This window comes from Heterodontus francisci, chromosome 37 (genome assembly GCF_036365525.1).
Source record: "Heterodontus francisci isolate sHetFra1 chromosome 37, sHetFra1.hap1, whole genome shotgun sequence".
NCBI classification, from domain to species: domain Eukaryota; kingdom Metazoa; phylum Chordata; class Chondrichthyes; order Heterodontiformes; family Heterodontidae; genus Heterodontus; species Heterodontus francisci.
In genome coordinates, this window is record NC_090407.1 from 14,213,740 (window position 1) to 14,234,148 (window position 20,409).

At 46.5% G+C, this 20,409-nt stretch overlaps 2 protein-coding genes across 4 annotated transcripts in view; one reads left to right on the top strand and one right to left on the bottom strand.

Annotated features, from left to right (window-relative positions):
* The window catches only part of arhgef16 (Rho guanine nucleotide exchange factor (GEF) 16), a 58,706-nt gene extending 50,577 nt beyond the window's left edge, over positions 1-8,129 (top strand). Inside the window, exons 13-15 of the mRNA XM_068017147.1 lie at positions 1,549-1,613; positions 3,842-3,943; positions 5,604-8,129. Coding sequence (XP_067873248.1) covers positions 1,549-1,613; positions 3,842-3,943; positions 5,604-5,743 — 307 coding nt within the window. The 3' untranslated portion in view covers positions 5,744-8,129. The remainder of the gene's footprint in view (positions 1-1,548; positions 1,614-3,841; positions 3,944-5,603) is intronic.
* A 1,199-nt stretch (positions 8,130-9,328) lies between these two features.
* The window catches only part of LOC137352076 (multiple epidermal growth factor-like domains protein 6), a 392,916-nt gene continuing 381,835 nt past the window's right edge, over positions 9,329-20,409 (bottom strand). For all 3 annotated transcript variants that reach the window (XM_068017149.1, XM_068017148.1, XM_068017150.1), the window contains 4 exons: positions 18,588-18,716; positions 17,466-17,594; positions 15,965-16,093; positions 9,329-14,519 (listed from right to left, as the gene is read on the bottom strand). In XM_068017149.1, coding sequence (XP_067873250.1) covers positions 14,440-14,519; positions 15,965-16,093; positions 17,466-17,594; positions 18,588-18,716 — 467 coding nt within the window. In that variant the 3' untranslated portion in view covers positions 9,329-14,439. The remainder of the gene's footprint in view (positions 14,520-15,964; positions 16,094-17,465; positions 17,595-18,587; positions 18,717-20,409) is intronic.

Below are 20,409 nucleotides of genomic sequence, written 5' to 3' on the forward strand. Positions count from 1 at the left end.
AAAGTACTCAGGGCCAGGAGTCCCGGTATATTTCCCTCCCCGTGCTCTAGGCTTAGGACAATTCCGGTACCCCAAACATGCCAGCTGAGATCCACCGCCTCCGCCTGAGTCCTAACCGCAAACTGTGTGGCTTCGTGCCATGTTGGGTAGTTATATCTCCCCACTGGGAGAGGGGAGGGAACAATCTTCACCTGACCACGTTCTGAGTGGGTTTTTTGCGGTTGGCGAGGGGAGGCAGTGAGTGCTGCTCCCTCCAAGCTGGTAACACCAGATCCTTTCAACAAAGTAACCGCACAGTAATGCAGTCCGGGAGTGGGGGGCAGGAGAATACAATTTGTCTATCTGACCAGTGTCCGCATTATCCCTGAGGCATAGCTCCTCTATAAAAATGCTATTACTGTCAAGCCCTTTAGTTTCTACAATTGGTTATTTCCTCGCTGAAGCCCCAAAAAAATGTTTGAGCTGCCCACGTCCTCGGTGATTTATCCCAAATATTCATCGACTTGTTGCTAAAGTTCTGTCTGATTTTCCTATTTATTATTTATTTGCTCTTTGTGCTCATTCCTCATTTCACTGAGGGCATTGGGTCAGCCACATATTTGTGAGTGACGGAAGTCTTCATGCAGGCCTGACTGGGCGTGGGGGAGGGTGGCCACTGGGAATGGATGTGGTCTGCAGGACAGACCAGGCATGGGGGACGGCTGGTTGATTTCATTGAGGAATATTTTTCTGACAATTGTCCATTTTTCTGGTCACTTTTTTTTTTCCTGGAGCCACCTCACACATCATATTTTTAAAAAAAGATCAATTTTGCAAGCTGCCTTGGTGAAATTTGAACTCACGACCACCGCTGTTGTCAGATCGTTCCCAACTTATCGTCATGACCATCGGTTTGTGGTTCTTGGAGCAGAAATGGCTGGAATCGTGGAATATGGGCCACGAAACACTGCCGAGAATCCAACACTATAAAATTGAATAATGTGAATAAATTCGGTGTTCCCAGCTCTAAGAGCGTGCGGGGTCGTGTATGGGGTGGGGTTTAATGTTCCCATTGTCGCCCCATCTCAACCTGCTCCCCACCCCCACTCCGTCAGTAACAATCAATCAGCAGCCTGATTATCTTGTATCTATGTCCCCTTTTATTGGTGGCGAGGCAGGTGTTTGTGGAATTAACAGCCTGTCGATATGTTAACATTTCGATATCATTTTGTAGACAAATAAATACGTCTCCTCCATGATAATTGGGAAAGGGATCAAATGGAACTTCTGCTTGTGGGAGGTTTCAGGATGTTAGACAGACACTGCCATCTGCTGGATGTCAGATGTGTTGCGAAAATGCCAGGTCTTGGTTGGGTGACCATCTGTGGCTGGTGAGGTGCCAGGGACCTTGGGCGAGTGGGGGTCGGGGGGGGGTGGTTGGGGATTAACGACGCTGGCGTTTGTCAGGGCTGCAGACAGAGAATGATGAGGCTGAAACACGTTGCCATCTGACTGGTGCATTCAGGTTACAGAGTAACGTGAGCACTGCTGCTGTTTCTTTTCATGCAGGAGTGATCGAGCACGATGGATCAACGCCCTCCAGGAGAACCACGACGACCTCGTCAATAAAGAAGGTATGGAGACTGGCGCATCCGCACGTCAAAAACTGAGGCAATGGCTTCACACGACATAGCCAGACTGCACATGGCCCTCAACAGGCCGAATGAGGGCAGTCCCGTCCCCCTTCCCCCCCCCCCCCAGTTGCCTTCACTTCAGTTTGAAAGCAGAATGTGGTTGTCATGGTGATGGGCTCCAGAATTTGGGGGAAGATTTGATCAATCATTGCCCATCACAGAACAGATTTTTAGCAGTGACCTTAAGTTGCATTTTGGTTATTGAGCTAAGGAAGACTTTCAGATACAGCTTTGTCACGTCTGCCATTTCTTTGAGGTATTATGTAGGCAAAATGGAGGTGATTCTGTTTGCAGGAAGATCCCAGTAAACAGCAAATGAATCATTGGGCAGATTTCTAAAAAATATATTTGGGTGTGGGCATCACTGGCAAGGCCAGTATTTGTTGCCCATCCTTTGAGAAGGTGGTGGTGAGCTGCCTTCTTGAGCCACTGCAGTCCATGTGGGGTAGGTACATCCACAGTGCTGTTAGGAAAGGAGTTCCAGGATTTTGACCCAGCGACAGTGAAGGAACAGCGATATAGTTCCAAGTCAGGATGGTGTGTGGCTTGGATGGGAACTTGATGGTGTTCCCATGCATTTGCTGCCCTTGTCCTTCCAGGTGGTAGAGGTCACTGGTTTGGAAGGTGCTGCCAAAGGAGCCTTGGTGCTTTGCTGCAGTGCATCTTGTAGATGGTACACACTGCGTCGGTGGTGGAGGGAGTGAATGGCACCCCATCCACAAACAATCAAGCGGGCTGCTTTGTTCTGGATGGTGTTGAGCTTCTTGAGTGTTGTTGGAGCTGCACCCATCCAGGCAAGTGGAGAATATTCCATCACACTCCTGACTTGTGCCGTGTAGATGGTGGATAGGCTTTGGGGAGTCAGGAGGTGGGATACTTGCCGCAGAATTCCCAGTCTCTGATCTGCTCTTGTAGCCACAGTATTTATGTGGCTGGTCCAGTTCCTTTCTGGTCAATGGTAACCCCCAGGATATTGGGGGATTCAGTGATGGTAATGCCATTGAACATCAAGGGGAGATGGTTAGATTCCCTCTTGTTGGAGATTGTCATTGCCTGGCACCTGTGTGGCGTGAATTTCACTTGCTATTAGTTGAGGGATGAAGATTGGCGAGGACATTAGGAGAACCCCCTGCCCCTCTTTGGTGGTGGGACTACGGTTTAATGTCTCTGTTGAGGGAGCAGCTCATTCAGTGTTGGCCTAGAAAGGGCCTGGAGTGAGGTTTTGTATCGAATGCTAGGATAACGTGGGATCAAGGGATGCGACCTGACTTGAAACCGTCAAGTGGAATCCCCATCAACCAATCGATGAACAGCAACTCTGAATGTTGGACCCCAGGCATCATTAACAGTCTGTGTGAAGTTAGTTTCACGATGCTAATTTGTGGAGAGTGGGGGTAAAGGTTAAAGCTGGGCTTCTCACCCACTGTGGAAGACAAGAATAATTGATCAAGGTTAGTCTGCAGCATCCTATGTACCTACACTGGCTACTGGGCCTCGTGCATGAAAATTAGTCTTGTGGGCCGAGAAACCCGGGTGGGGTTGGTGACCAGTTCCCTGAATGGTGATGCAGCTAGAAAAGGACGGCAGGGGCAGATCAAGAACTTGGACAGACCCACCCTCACAACTGGTGCAGAGTCAACACTGAGGGATTGGAGTGCCCACACACCCTGTTACAAAAAGAGCAACTTAATGTGCAGTGAGGGCAGGGTGTTGGGGGTGAACCCATACAGTTTTGGGAGTGAGGCTGCAGTGATCCCTTTTGTATTTGGTTCCAGGTTCTTGCTAAGTTTACATTGGTGCACTGGTCCACCAACGCCTCCATCTTTAAAGTTCTCATCCTCTTGCCCCTCCATGGTCTCCCTTCTCCCTAACTCTGTCACCTCCTCCAGTCCTACGTTCCTCCGAGAACTCTGCACTCCTCCACTCTTCGCTCCACCATTCATCTGCCATTGCCATAAGCTCTGGAACTCCCTTCCTAAACCTCTCTGCTTCTCCCTTTTTCACCGAGCTTTTGAGCTTCTGACCTAATATCTCCTTAACGTGGCTCGACATCAATATTTTGATTGATAATCGCTCCTGTGAAGCATCTTGGCATTTTGCGTTAAAGGTGCTATATAAATGCAAGTTGTTGTTGTAGGGAGTGACTGTGTTTCCTTCCCTTCTGCTAGGCTTCCCGCAGGTGGAGATCATCAAGACACATCTGGCTAAGCAGCCCGACGAGCTGTCGCTCCAACAGACAGATGTGGTGGTCGTTCTCCAGAAAGTTGACGGTAGGTCTGAGGCGGAGAGTCTGTCACTGGGTGGAGCCTCTCTAGTGTGGGCCTCCAGTTAGACTGCATGGGGTGGGATGATTCCAGCAGGGGACGACCGTGGAAATGTTGCTATTCGAATTGGGCCTCAGCCTCCCAGAGTGAGAGCGGAGAGGGAAAAACAAACCAGGAAGGGCTGCCACTCCAGACAGCGATCTGCTTGACCTGATGGGAAGTGTATGCATGCAGCCATTGTTTAAGGACAGGCTTGGGTCAGCTGTGGTCCCTTCTTGGTCAAATAGCCTGTCCAGGCTCACCGTTTAGGCTAACACAATGCTCATGGCCATGTGGGTAGGGTACTGCACGGCTGCTGAAACCTGTAGGGCAGGACCCACCCCCTCTCTCCCATAGCTTTCAGGAGAGGATGGGAGAATATGAATAGAATCAAAGAATCATACAGCACAGGAGCAGGCTATTCGACCCATCATTCCTGTGCCAGCTCTTTAAAATTAGTTCAATTAATTCCATTTCTCTGTCCTTCTAATTTTTTTCCTTTCCAAATATTTACCCAGTTTCCTTTTAAAATCAACTGTGGATTGTGCTTCCAGTCGAACATTTCACTCCCTGTGTGTGCTTTTTTAGTTTAAAAAAAAGACCCAGCTTCTCCTTGCTTCACGCTTTGTTTATTTTTGAGTGATCTTATTCTCTCTGGAACTAACCAGTGGAGCAAACCGGGAGTAATGAATGAAACAGAGTAGTTACTGACACCACTAAGTCAGTGTGTGAGCTGGAGGCAGGGGCGGGATCCATGGTTTTAATTTGCTGGAGTCTCTGAACCAGTGACTGAAACGACAGCAAAGCCTCTCGATTTAAAAACATGGTGATTCCGTCAGCAAAATACAGTGAGTGGAGGATAGTTCAGCACAAATTATGTGCATAAAATCAATTCCAGTCACTTCTGGCTGTGCGGTCTCTCAGCGTGATTGGGTAATTACCCCCATCAATCGTCTCCATTCTGACCAGGATTTGTGGGGTCATTCTACCCAATCTCTATATTTTTTTTCTTCCAAATGATTTTTCTTAATACCTTCCTCTTTGTAAAATGTGTGCTGGGTTTGCGGAGGGAAGATCCACTTATGCCGACTGCCCAGTGGCACCTTGGCCAAGGTCCTACCTTCATGTGCAATGTAGTATCAACATTGAGTGACTGTGGTGGGCATCACAACCCACCCTCACCCGCTAGTCTTTCGTGGGCCTTGGCCCTGCACTGTGGGCCTGCCTGGAATGAGATAATTGGTTTAATTGCTGCAGTGCTAAGCATGGGAATGGGGGCTGGAAAGTGGCCATGTGCATGGGAGTTGAGAGCACGATTACACTCTGTTTCTGTGATGCCCCTGCAGTCAAATAGTCCATATGTTCTTGAGGTTACTCGGACAGAGTATTGGGTTGGGGGGGTGGGGGGGGGGGGGTGGTTTCTGGTGCCCACGCTGATCTGAATGAATTAGCTGGTTGCCACTTGGGGAAAATATCCTGCTCCCTCATTGCCGGTTTCTTGTACACTCGAGCAGATCAAATGCCCCACCACCGCCACCTGTCTGTAGCAGTTTTCTGAAGCCCGCTCCGCCACCACTCGCTGCCTTTATCTCTTCCCCTTTGACAGATCTCACCTTCCTCCTGACAGGCTGGTACCGGGGAGAGAGGATACGTGATTGGGAGACAGGCTGGTTTCCTGAGTCGTGCGCCAGAGAGATAACCAATCACATTGCAGTGCAACGAAACGTCCAGCGAATGGAGAGGCTGCGGATTGAAACAGACGTCTAGCTCTTTGGAGCCAAAGTTCTATATGTCCATGCCGGGGGTGGGCATTTAACAAACTCCCAGGATGTAGTCACAGACCTGGTACCCGGCTTCTGCCACTAGTTGTCACCAGCAGACTGTGTAACCATAGCATTGGGGGCTGAATGACCAACTGAAATGGCCAGTGGGATCTTGGGGTTCAATATTTTATTAAGGGGTGTTAATAAATATTTTTTAAAGGAATTTGACTGTGATCACCGTCAGAAGTCCTTCTGCTGATGATCACATCTTGTCTGTGTGTGTGTGTGTGGCAAGGCACAAAATAATTTGGAATGTTATATATTTTTAAACTCAGGATCCATGTGACTTTGGGCGTAGGGGCAGGGGGTTGACCCCACTGTTACTGATCTTCCTGTGGATGAGTTTAACTTTTTATCCAAGAGTGAAATTCCAGCTTTTGAAAGCAGATTCTGCTCCAAGGCTTTTCTAAGGTTATACGGTTATGAATTTTTCAATATCCAGCCTGGGTGGTTTTAAAATCTTCGTCATGTTTGCTGCAAATTGTTGTCAGTCAGCGACCTGTGGGAATTATTGTGGAGATTCAGTGCCCGTGGGCCAAATCATTGATCGTTTGCTCCAGTTAAACAGGACTTCTGATCCACACTGAACACTTAAGGATAGAATTTGAACTGAGGCTGTTCCCCAAACACACTTTCTATAAACAAGAGTGGGGAGTGGTGGGGGGGAACGCATATATGGGCGAGAGGGAGGGTGTGTGTGTGTGATTGAGGGAGAGGGTCCGCGCGTGTTTGAGGGAGAGGGTCTGCGTGTGTGTGTTTGGATCATTCTTGACTGTTGGTCAAAAAACCTGTTTTTGTTCTCTCTGCCCCTCCACCCCAGTTCCAATATTTTTGTAACTAATAAACATTGATTTTTCTCCTGGGTTTTGTTCACTGCAGTGTCCTAAAGTTCAGTCTTTAATTCCTGTCGACTCCAGGACAATCCTGGAGGAGTTGGCAACCCGACCTCCCACTTGTAATCATCCAACCTTGCCAACAGAAAATTGAGGGGGAAACCTGTCAGTGAAGCAATCATTGGGGGAGGCGGGGGTTACTGGAAGAATCATTTACCCCACAGTTTGTGTTGGCAGCATTCAGCTCGACTGTTCAAAGTGATTATCACAACAAATAGTGGGGATGGGTAGTTGGCGTAATAAAACATGCCTGAGAGACTAAACCCTGTGTGTCCACAATTAAATCATCCTCCTCAATGCAAATGGGCCTGTGAATGATTAGGTTAGAGGGGCCTGAGTGGGGGTGGGAGGAGAGATGGGATTTTATATTGATATTGCTTTATTTTGTGCAGTCATAGTACTGAGGAAAGTAGGTGGGATTTGGTGGAAGGTCCGGTTCAGGTCTGTCTGCTTCAGTTCTGTAATTATGTACTGGGCAGTTTTTCCCTGGTAATCTGTGGTACCTTAGTACAAATTAATTATCCCCTTGTCCCACTCCCCCACATCCAGGAACTGCCCACTTCACCTCATGGATCAGTGAGAAACTAATGCATTATAAATTATGTGCCTCAGGACGCTTCCCCTGTGGCTCAACTGGGTTATTCACTGCCTACCATCTCCTGTGTGGCTTGAGGCGGTGAGTGCAGCGCCTCCTCCTGCCCATTCCCAACAGGAATGGTTTGTGGATTCACCCCCTTGTCTGCCAGGGATTCTGTGGATCTTCTGCTCAAGTTAAGACAATGACCAGAAAATCCACCCTCGCCCGCCCCACCCCCCCCCCCCCCCCAGACAGTGTGCACCTGACCTGGCCAGAGTAGGATGTTCCTGGGCTCAGTTTGGCCCTGAGTTAACACGGTCTTGGTTTGGAGGGCAGCCAAAGGGACACTGTGTCAATAATCCTGGATTTGGGAGCAGGGAGATGATCAGCCAGGGTCCCCCATCACCTTGACAGCTGGCGTGTAGTCATTGGGTGATGCGCTCCATCATTGCTAGCTCATTTTCCATTCCATCCCATTTTCTTTTCCATGAAATCAATGGGAAACGTAATGCAGCAGGTCTACAGTGGGCGGCTGATTTGCTGTTGCCTGTTTTGCACTGCTGCCCATGATGTATTTTACTCTCAATATCTTATTTTAATTTCGAGACGGGTTTTTTGTTGCCCAGTACAATTTACCAAACCTAACTATAAGAGCCAAGCAATTTGGAAAGTGCATTCAGGGCTGAGAGTCTAAAGGGTGCAAACCACTCGGGTATCAATCGCTTTCCCTGCTGAATGCCCCTTTGTTGAGATTACCACCTCCTGCCATCTGTTAGTCACACTGGAATTTGCCAAATGTTTACTAATTAAATGCCACATATTCTTGAGATTGATGGTTTTTAAACAATGTACAAATAAATCTTTGCTACAATGTGTGTTGGTGGTTTTCTGGAATGGTTTCTTTGTGTTAAGGATGAGGGACTGGAGACAGCCCAGTGAAAGGAAAGGAAGAACTCGCAATTATATAATGCTGTTCACAACCTCGTCTCAAAGTGCTTTACAGCCAGTTTTCAAAAAGTGTAGGCACTGTTGGAATGTAAGAAGTGCAGCAGCCAATTTGTGCACAGCAAGATGTCATAAATAGCCATGTGATAACGAGCAGCTAATCAGTTTTTAGTGATGTTTGTTTTTGGATAAATATTAGGCTGGGACACTGGGGATAGCTCCCTGCTCTCTTTGAATAGTGCCGTGGGATCTTTTGCATCCACCTAACAGAGCAAACAGGTTTAATGCCTCATCTGAAAGACAGCATGCCTGACAGTGCAGCAGTCCCTCAGTACTGCACTGTATCAGCTGAGATTTGATGCTAACTCAAGGGATTGCAACATGGAGAGGAGTTGATGGCGATGATCCAGCTAAAGGGATAGACGTGTTGGGCCGAATGGTCTTTATGTGGTCTTAATGATTTGAGAGGTTTAGGTGTCAACATTTGTGACGGTGAACTTCCTAGCGGGCTGTGATAGTGTCTATCTTTGTATTGGCCCTGCATACTTTGCCCTCCAGTTCATCGATTGCCCCTGTGCTTGCTGACCTACATAGGCTCCCTGACTGGCAATGGCCCGATTTAAAAGTTCTCACTCTTGTTTTCAAACCCTCCATGGCCTCGTCCCGTCCCTATCTCTAATCTCCTCCAGTCCTACAACCCTCCAATGTCTGCACTCCTCCAATTCTAATCACTCCACCATTGGTAGCTGTGCCTTCAGCTATCTAAGCTCTGAGCTGTGGAATCCCCTCACTAAACCTCTTTTCCTTTCTCTTTCAAGATGCTGCTTAAAACCTATCTGACCTAATTATTTCCTTATGTTGCTTGGTGTCAAATATTACTTGATAAAGCTGCTGTGAAGCACCTTGGGGTGTTTTACTATGTTAACTAAGTTGTTGTTCAAACCCTGCAGGTTAAAATAGCATCGATAGGAATATAACACTACAGCAATAACCAGTGTGCTAGCAATTGGGGCCCAGGGGAAATCAGACCTCTAAACTATGAAACACTTAAAAATCAGCTGGATTCCCCCATTGCTGGACTAGAAAACAAGCCTGGTGAGTTCAGAATCCTTTTATTATAGTGTAACCGTGTACACAGGAATATAAACAGTTTCACTGGAAAAACCACATATATACAGCACAACAATATGAATAAAACACAAATGACCTGATAATTTATTCATATATTCATAATAGCACCTCTAATTTATTATTAAAATCAATTGTTGGTATGTGTGAGATGTTTAGTGTCATTCTGTGAGAATCGTGCCACTTCTTCCTGCAGTATCCATTGACTCAATAAGAAGCACATTCCCCAGTTTCATATTCCCATTATTCAGCTCCAAAGAACTTCTCTTACCAGCAGCTTTGGAAAAAAATCATTTCGATATATCTGTTCACTATTAAGTTACCAGGTACTGTAGGAAGAAGGAGCAAATGTCATTGCGTCCGATTCTTTTAAACAAAGTCTCCAACATGTAAATAAACCTAAACCAATAACTGTAAGCCAGGCTGGAGTTTGCTTTGAATGCAGACCATGTAGCAGACAGGATTGGCACCCTTTAACTATTCTAAGACTGGGACAAATTCTTCCATTATAGTGTTTGTTCTGCTGGTGGTGAAAATTCAGTGAAAACTTAAAAAGGGGGTAAAATGTACCTCCCTATTATAAACCAGACCTCTGGGGCAGTGCAGTGGTGAGAGAAAGACTTATGTTCAGCCCTCCGACTCCACCCTGACCTATTTCCCTGGGTCATTAGTGATGCGAGACGAGCTCCCAGTGGCATTCCTGCTTCGAGGAGCGAGACCACCATTGCAGCAACAGCTGAACAGCAGTTAAAGGGAAAAGGATACCCTGCTGAAGAGGCTCAGCCCCAGTTTAGGAGCTGTTCTGGTTCAAATTAAGGAAGTGGAGAGCGTTAGTATGCCGCTCTCACTTCATTGGAAAAACTGTGGGGGGGCCTTTAACACTGCTAGTCCTAGGCCTACCCCACTGCCATCAGGAAATGGTGGTAAACAGGGCAGACGGGAGAGAAATGGGCTGAAGGGCAGGCTGACATCCACTCCGGCCACGATTTGCACGGAGGGCCTGGGAAAGGATCCCACAGGAGTGAGTGGGAAATCCAAATAGGAGGTGAAGTGGGAATAGGCCTCTCCATTTTCCAGCCACAATCCTGCCCCAGTCCCGGTGGAATTGTAGAGGAACATACAACCTATAGTGTCTGCACTGTGCATTCGAAATTCAGGTGAGTCTGTTCAAAGCTTGGGCTGCAGTTTGAAGCCAGGCCCGATGCCAATGTCTGCTCTCCGCAAGGGGGATCTACCTCCCAGGTAGCTCTGCCACCAGCTCACGCTCAACTGGTCACCAGGAGTGATCCTGGTCTGACATTTACACCAATGATACACTCTTTGAAGTTCATCTATGTAAAGCATAGCCTGAAGGTCTGAGCTAATTCATGTAGAAAGTGCACGATCACAGTTATCTGGACTGACTGGGAGTCATCTTGAATACTGAGGTGGGAGGTAAATGGAACTGTATGTCATATAGATTTTAAAATCTGTCAGTTACAGTTAAACAGCAGAACGATTTGATTTACTTTTTTTTTAAACTTGCATGATATACAAAGGTTGTCATGGTAACTAGTTTTTTTAAATCGTATGTGGGCATCACTGGCTAAGCCAGCATTTATTGCCCATCCCTAACCGTCCTTGAACTGAATGGCCTGCTAGGCCATTTCAAAGTCAACCACATTGCTATGGGTCTGGAGTCACATGTAGGCCAGACTAGGTAAGGACGGAAGATTTCCTTCTCTAAAGGATATTAGTGAACCAGATGGGTTTTTACAACAATGGTTTCATGGTCACCATTAGACTAGCTTTTTAATTCTAGATTTATTAATTGAATGCAAATTTCACCATCTGTTATGGCAGGATTCGGACCTATGTCCCCAGAGCACTAGCCTGGGCCTCTGGATTACTAGTCCAGTGAAATTACCATGACACCACTAGTTAATAATGGTTGACTGCTTTAAAGCTGCTGAAATACTGAACTGTCTAACACATTATATTACAAGCTTAAAAATTGACAGTCAAATGCAGTGCTGCACTATCCCGGATTCTCTCTCTCTTCCACTCCATCTTGTTTTCATTATTTTGTTTGTGCAGGAGAGAAAAAATGTCACTTCGCGTCTTTGTTTCCACTGGTTTGGCTGGCTCATGTAGACTCGCCTGTCCATTGTGCCTTAGATTGTCTCTGCCATCCATCGCAGTCTCTTAAACTTTTATGTCTCCTTAAAGTCAGGTGGTGACTACTCCAAGGGAAGGCTGATTGCCTCTCCCGGTAGCTTTGCAGACATGAAACAAACGAGGGAGAGCCCACACTACAATATGTGCCATAGATGTGGGAAGATTAATGCTATTGGACAACTGGCCTAAAGACTTTACAGATGTTTGAAATTGTTATTGTGTATTTTTAATCATTAGGACAGGGGGCAGGCAGTGGTGGGTAGGGAGAGCCTAAGAGCTGGTCAAGCTTGAACACTGTAGAAAGAGAACAACTCAACCAAGATGTAGGCGGTAGGTGGAAGCAAATTTGGGTTTTAAAAGCCTGTAGTGTCTGGGAGTTGAGGCCCAAATAGTGTTGAAGTCCCTGGTAAGGAAGGTGCTGGAGGAGACTGAATCTTTATTTCAGCAAGGAGGATGGAGGAGGTGGAAGATGGTATCTATGGAGATTGAGCTAAGTTAAAGGCACAAGGAACGTAGCGACAAAAGAACAAGAGGCGTTAAGAAATTAAAGACCAAGAGTAGGCCTCAAGCCCGATCCACCATTCAATACAATCATGGCTGATCTTTTCCCTCAACTCCACGTTCCAGCCAATCCCTATATCCCTTGATTGCCCCCAGAGACCAGAAATCTATCCATCTCAGCCTTGACTATATTCAATAACCGAGCAGATCTTGGGCACAGAATTCCAACGATTCACAACCCTCTGAGTGAAGAAATTCTTCCTCAGCTCAGTCTTAAATGATTCATCCCTTATCCTGAGGCTATTCCCCCTAGTTCTAGACTCTACAGCCAGGGGAAACACCCTCTCAGCATCTACCCTGTCAAGCCCCCTTAGAATCTTCTGTTTCAATGTGATCACCTCTCATTTTTTAAAAACTCCACAAAGTATAGACTCATTTTACTCAACGTCGGACAGTCCTCTCATCCCATGAGTCAATCCTGTGAACCTTCACTGCACCATCCCCAAGGCAAGTATATGCTTCCCTCAGTACAGAAATTAAAACTGTACACAATACTCCAGGTGTGGTCTCACCAAAGTCCTGTATAATTGTAACAAGACTTCCTTACTTTCCTACTCCAACCCCCTTGCAATAAAGACCAACATGCCATTTGTCTTCCTAATTACTAGCTGTATCTGGATGTTAACTTTGCCGTTCTGATGACAGGTCACAGATCTGAAATATTAACTGCTTCTCTCTACACAGTTGCTGCCAGGCCTGCTGAGTATTTCCAGCATTTTCAGTTTTTTTTTCAGATTTCCAGCATCTGCAGTATTTTGATTTTGTTAATTTTGTGCTTCTTGTACAAGGACACTCAAATCCTTCTGGACACCAACATTTTCTCAGCATTTAAAAATATTCTGATTTTCTATTCTTCCTACTAAAGTGAATAACCTCACATTTCCCCACATTATACTCCATCTGTCCCTTCTTGACCGCCCACTTAGCCTGTCTATATCCCTTTCCAGCCTTTCTGTGTCCTACTCACAGCTTACTGTCCCATCTAGCTTTGTATCATGAAGGGACCAAGAGTAATATATCCAAGTCATTAAGATAGATTGTAAATAGCTGAGGACCCAGCACTGATCCTTGCAGCACTCCACTAGTAACAACCTGCCATCTTGAAAATGCCCTGTTTATCCCTACTCTCTGCTTTCTGTCTGTTAACCAATCCTTTATCCATGCTAATATATTGCCCCCCAATGTTATGAGTCCTTATCTTGTGTAATAACCTTTTAGGTGACACCTTATTGAATGCCTTTTGGAAATGCATGCCAGCTGCCATGTGGCAGGAGTTTGTATTGTTAACTACTTTATGGCCGATTGAGCTAATTTTTTTGACAAGACTTTATTCAATCTATTCTGTCCAATCCATGTAATCTCAAACTATCTGGGCAGGGCAGAGGTTGATCAACAGGTCACAGTCTGCCCTAATCTGGTTAAGTTTTTTTAAAAAAGGGTGGGTATCATCTGCACTTGCTCAGTGATGGGGAGGCAATGCCGACTGACTGACACTGAAGATTGGAGTCAGTCTTGACCAGATGGATGAAGCAGACTGGAATGAAGCCCATGCCCAGGGCACATTCCCTCAACACTGTCCCACTCCATGCAGCATGCCAGCCTTCATGCTGTGAGACTGTGCAGTTGCGAATGCTCATAATTTACACTGTGGTAGGGAACATGTTGAGCTCCTCAATCCTCAGTGTCTGCTTCTGAATTCCTGCATCGTGCATTGTGGCTACATTGTAGTGAGTGAAAAGCAGCAGTGTCAGGTTGAAAATGCCTGCCTTGGGTTGAAAGCCACAAACTGGCAACACACAATGCCAGCTGCCATCTGGCTGGAGGTTTTATGTTTAACTACTTCCTTGGTCAATTATTTTCCTGCTTTGGTACCAGGAATAAAATCCACCATCTCGCCCTCCTGGAACTCTGGGTTGCAAAGTCTATGAGTCTTGCCTTCCTGGGATTTGCTTTATAAAAATAAAATATAATATGTATATATAAAAAGAAAAGTAGTCTTTAAAGTTTCAAAAATGTTTTCAACACCCACAGAGTTCGAGCCTGTTCACCGTTCAGGAATTCAGATCCTCACTGTCTGACGAGGGGGATAGGCTGCGGGTTCGAATAACTTTCTTCAATGTCTGGATCTTGACCCCCAACAGAAAGCTGGATCCTAAGATCCGTCAGCATTTCCACTTTATAAAATAAAAACAGATGTTCAGAATAACGGCAGGGTCTCACGGCCGTTCCTCCAAATTTTCGGTTGTGGTGTTACCATCTCGCGATTTTGCTTTCAGCAGTGTCTCTGAAAGGTTGCTTTGTCAGGCGGGGTATAACGTTGCGAAACTGTCTCATTGGCGCTGGTCAGAGAGAGGGCCGACTTCACACTTGCTTAAGTAACTATAATCCGGCTGCGGTGTCTGATGCCACATTTCCCCAGGGTGCAGGTTGCAGGTGGTGCGGTGGCTTGGGAGGCCCTCCTGGAAGCAGAGAGTAGGAACATAAGGCAGACCAACCCATCGAATATCTGTGTGGGACTATTCTAATGGCTGAGCATGGTGTAGTACTGAGCTATGACAACCAAACAGTCATAGGCTTAACCTTTGGCCTCACTTGTAAATTAAGTAAAGAACTGGCCTTTACATAGCACCTTTCATGATCTCAGGATGTGCCAACGTCAATGAAGTACTTTTGAATTGTAATCACTGTTGGAATGAAGAAACACAGCTGCCAATTTGAACATAACAAGTTCCCACAAACAGCAATGAATGAGATCAATAATTTGTTTTAGTGATGTTGATTGCAGGATAAATGTTAGCCAGGAGACTGGGGGGAGGTCTCCCTGCTCTTCTTCAAATAGTAACATGGGATCTTTTACATCCATCTGAGAGCAGAAGGGGCCCTTAGTTGAATGTCTCATCTGAAAGACAGCAGCTCCAACTGTGCAGCACTCCTTCAGTATGACTTGGGGAATGTCAGTCTGGAGTTTGTGCTCAAGTCCCTGAAGTGGGACTTCAACATACAACATTTGCATTCAAAGGCAAGAGTGCCACCACCTGAGCCACAGCTATATCTAGTTAACTTAACGGGGGTACAGTTGAACGCTGCTGTATTACAGGAGTGAGAGGTTTGATCATTATCCAGAGATCCTGCTGCACAGTGTGTTGGGTTAAATAAACTGTTACTGGTCACTGTTTCAGCTCACAGATAAAGCATGAGGTACTAAAGGCACTCGTGCAGCTGCACAGTAGCAACAGTCAGTGCCTTTGGGAAAGAGGGAATGTGGACAGAGTGAAAATAAATACATTTTCAATTGAAAACAGCGACCCTTTGATCTCCAACCTTTAGGGGAGTGATTCTGGGAGGAGGAGCTGGTGAATAAACTATTTTTGCATCTGAAGAGAAGGGATGGGTGATAGGGTTGATCGCGCACTGTGTTCAAAGCCAACCACGCTCGAAGGATGATTATCTTGGCGCTATTGATTTTCAGGGTAAGGTGAGGAAACACTCTTCAGACAAAGGGTCGTGGAAATCTGGAATGTTCTTTCCCCAAAAAGCTGTTGAGGGTGGGGGCAGGGGTCAGTTGAAAAAATTTCAAAACTGAGGTTGATTGATTTTTGTGAGGCAAGAGTATTAAAGGTTGTGGAACCAAAGTGGGTAGATGGAGTTAAGATACAGATCAGCATGGGCTAATTGAAAATGGCTTGAGGAGCTGAATGGCTCACTCCTGTTCACATGATGGAGGTGGTGCGATGAGTTACATAGGCAGAGAGGTGTGTTAAAGCCAACCCAACATGAAGATTTCTCCCCAAGTGCTGTTAAGGATTGCGACAGGTCCCAGATTAGTTCCTGCCCTTCTGTCTCAACCAGTTGGCAATTAGTGAGAGGAAGCAGGTAGATTTGGAATGAAAGGCGACACCTTTACCTTCCTCACAGGTAGGCCCGATCCAGCCGTACAGACAGGTACAGTGTCCATTCCGAGAGTCGCAGTGAGCGTTGTTGGAGCATCTGCAGCTCAAGGAGCAGCTGGGGCCATAGCGTTTAGCTCGGCAATCTGAGGAGGACAAGAAATCAGTTACTCACTAACTACAGTCTCCGCTGGAGCCTCTTCAACCCATGCAGGCTGTGCAAATACTCCCCAATATGAAGCTCTCTCTCGTTAAGGATCCTCAGATGGTCCCACACCCACGTTTAATCAGTGGGAAGGCAATCTTTACATGTTTGTGTGGAGTAATTTAAAGATTGCGCCCTTCTTATTTTAAGGTCAATGCTCCTCTGAATGTTCCTCTGGTCTTCCTAAAATACCTTCTCCAACAAGCTCTTCTTTCTCTTACAACCTCACTCTGATTCATCCTAATCTCTAATTAAACCTGCTCCATTCATCCAATTCCAGCAAAGCAGCAATGTCCAATGAATAATCACCACGGGATGGGCGGGGGTTGGGGGGGGGGGGGGGGGGGAAGGGGAGGGGTGGCGGGTTAGCCTGTTGCAGCAATGATGGCAGAGTTTCACTGGGATGCAGCTGCCATCCACTTCTTGGCTCCACATTCTAATCATTTGCATCTGCTTACGATATGTCCGAAAGGTCTCGGCCCCACAGTTAACACTGGTTTCCCTGGAGTACAACAGTATACAGAGGTAACAACACAAGATAACCCGAGTGTCCGAGTGAGGCATGTAGGTCTGTGTTGGTGATGTGGGTCCCCCAATAACAGGAAGAGACTGAATGATGCAGGTGTCTATGAGCAGCATTGACTTGCAATAAAAGATTCTCAAAAACAATGCACAAACTTTACTAACCCCACCAGTTTCTGCACTGCCCGCTCCTCAAGTAACTGTCAGTAATGAATGACAGCAACAAATTGCATTTATATAGCACCTTTAATGTAGTAAACTCTCCCAAAGTGTTTCACAGGTGCATTATCCCACAAGAAGACTGACACCAAGCCAAAGAAGGAAGCAGGTGACCAAACGTTTGGTGAAAGAGATTTTAAGCATCATCTTAAAAGGAGAGCGAAGTGGAGAGGTTAGGAGGGATATTCAGAGCTTAAGCAGCAGAACGCAAGGCCAACAATGTTTGAGCGATTAAAATTGAGAATAGACAAGAGGCCAAAATTTGAAGAGCGCAGAGTTCTCAAAGGGTTGTAGAGTCGGAGAAGGTTACTGAGATAAGGATGGGAAAGGCCCTGGAGGAATTTGAAAACAAGGAGGAGAATTTTAAATTTGAGGCATTGTTGGAACCAATACATGTCGGCGAGCCCAGGGGTGATGGGGAAATGGACTTGGTGTAAGTTAGGATACAGGCAGCAGAGTTTTAGATGGGATCAAGTTTACAGAAGGTGGTAGGCCAGCCAGGAGAGCATTGGAATACTTGAGTCTGGAAGTGACAAAAGCATGAATGGAAGGGTCATACCCGTAACACTCACCAATATCGCACCTAGTGCCAGTTTTCCCCGGGGGACAGAGGCACTGTCCAGTTGCAGGTTTGCAAGGTGCACCTCCCTCACAGTCGCACGGCTGCTGACATTGCTCCCCGTATCGTCCCCCTTCACATTCTACAGCACCCAGAGAAAAATAAAACAAGGATGTCAGATGGCACAGTACGTCAGTCGCAGGTCCCACTGGCCATGGGAGCTGGCAACACAGTCCCAGTAACGTTAGAGCAGGGAATGCTCTTCAAGTATCTCAGAATACCTGACAAACAGTCCCAGTACTCCTGGGAGAGGCAACAGTTCTATAGAATCATACAATAATTACAGCACAGAAGGAGGCCATTTGGCCCATTGTGTCTGTGCCAGCAAGAGCAACTCAGATAGTCTCACTCCCCTGTCTTTTCCTCGTATCCCTGCAAATCTTTTCTCTTTAGATAATTATCCAATTCCCTTTCGAAAGCCATGATTGTATCTGCCTCCAACATACTCTCAGGCAGTGCATTCCAGATCCTAACTGCTTGCTGTGTAAAAAAAGAGTTTTTCCTCATGTCCTTTGTGGGCAGGCAACAATCTTGTATTGCCCTTGGCATAGGCAACATCATCCCAATTAACACGACAGATGCGAATCATGAAGCCTTGCAGGGCAGCTATAGAGTTTAAATTTGCTTTGACTGTATCTCAAGTTGCTGATACTGGCAGATCTTAGTGTTTTGACTTATCACCAATGTGCTAACAGCATTAAGAGCAGCCCTTCCTAAACCTCCAGGCCCACAAAATTCAAAGCACTGAGTTTAGGAGAGAGTTGCCTGGTTTCTAAAGGCTCAGTGGCTGCAGGTGGCCCACCTGTGGACAACCCTGGTCCTAGGCCAGGTCATGTGGTCCCCTTGACTTTGGAGGGCGGTGGTGAGGCTGTGGGGGGGTGGGGGCATTCGTACAAATGCAAAATACTATGGATGCTGGAAATCTGAAACAAAAACAGAAAATGCTGGAAATACTCAGCAGTTTTGGCAGCATCTGTGGAGACAAAAACAGCTTTAACGTTGTAGATCGATGATCTTTCATCACTAACATGTTAGTGTAGCTGTAAACCACAGAATGCTTTGTTAGAACTCTTACCTTGTTCACAGTAGTTTCCATGGTAACCAGCTGGACACAGGCACTGCCCAGTCACAGGGTCACAGGCTGCTCCATTTCTGCAGTCACACAAACGCTGACAGTTTGGTCCGTGAAATCCAAGTGGGCAGACTGTAAATAGATACAAACCCAAACTCAGATTATGTGAGAAAAGATAAAACTAAAAGACGCAACAGTGTCACAAATGTTGTGCCTGCGGCCTAGTGTTTTGTCATACTGCCCCCTCCCCCATCCAGAGTGGATTAAATTGCCAACCTTGATCTATTTCAAGAGGTCGTCCAGTTGATTCAGTTGCCAAATTTTTGGCTGCTGAAGGCATCAAAACTGTGACCACCAGCGTGTCAGCCATGGCTCAGTGGGTAGCATGGTCGCCTCTGAGTCAGACACTCCCAGATTCAAGCCCCATTCCAGCGACTTGAGCACAAACTCCAGGCTGACACATCGTGCAACACTGAGGGTGTGCTGCACTGTCGTTTGGAGGAGATGTTAACTCGAGGCCTCGTCTGCTCTCTCACATGGATATAAAAGATCCATTGGCGCAATTCATGACCTCTCCCACCTAGAAAGAAAAGGGCAGCAGACACATGGGAACATCACCACCTGCAAGTATCCCTCCAAGCCACATGCCATCCTGACTTGGAATTATATCGCCATTCCTTCACTGTCGCTGGGTCAAAGTCCTGGAACTCCCTTCTTCACTGTACTGTTGGTGCAGAGGTTCAAGAAGGCAACTCACCACCACCTTCTCAAGGGTAATTAGGGATGGGCAATAAATGCTGGCCTAGCCAGGGATGCCCACATCCCACAAATGAATTTACATAAAATTGACCAAGAGCTCAGGGAGCTATCCCTGGTATCCTGGTCTGTTCCTGCACTGTAAACTGTGTGTAATTCCTTACCATTAAAGCTGGATTCCCTGCAGCACTACAGGATACACAACTCAGTTCCAAAAATTAGTAATTGTTAAAAAATCCTTATGTTCAATTTCTCGACAACCAGGGAATGCCGAATGTAAGTGGTGAACTGCCATCACTGAACTGCAAGTTATGAGTAAATCTCTAGTACATCTAAATCCCAGCAGCAGGTGGCACTGTTGTACACTGTGCCCCTGTATAGAGTCATGAGGCTGAATTTTCCCCACAGAGGCGGGAAACTGGAGTCAAGACTGTTTTCGGATCCTGAACGTGCCTCTAGTGGAAACTGATGAAAGTCAAGATTTTCATCTGAGTGACTCCTTAATTGGCATGCAGACAGGTTCCCTGAACAATTATGGGCGGCGGCAGGCTCTTGAAGCTGGAGGGCCAATCAGAGGCCTTCCAGCTTCAGAGGAGCACCCAGCTGCACTACAAGGTAAATAACTGAGAGGGCGCTTCAACAAAACCAGCCAGGCCACCACACTGACTGGCCTTTTAATTTTCAGGCCCCGTCTGTCTCTGCTCCAGACGTTGGTGGAGCTGGAAAATTGAGCCCACAAAGTCATTATGCACAGTATGATGGAGATTATAGTGTAGGGACAAGTGAGGCTACTCAACTGCTCAGCCAACAGGGGCCAAGGCTGCATCCAGGATCCAATGTGGCTCTTGTCCAACTTCTTCCTATCCCACAGCTTCCAAACCTCTGCAGAATAAGGAATCATTCCAATTCCCCTTTGACTTGGCATTTCATTCCACATGCTATCCCTGCTGTAGAATCATACAGCACAGGAGGCCATTCAGCCCATCATGTCTGTGCCAGCTCATGATGTGTTTGAATAAGCTGAGCTGATCCTCAGACTCAGTCCTGCCATCACAGCGCTCCAGTTCCC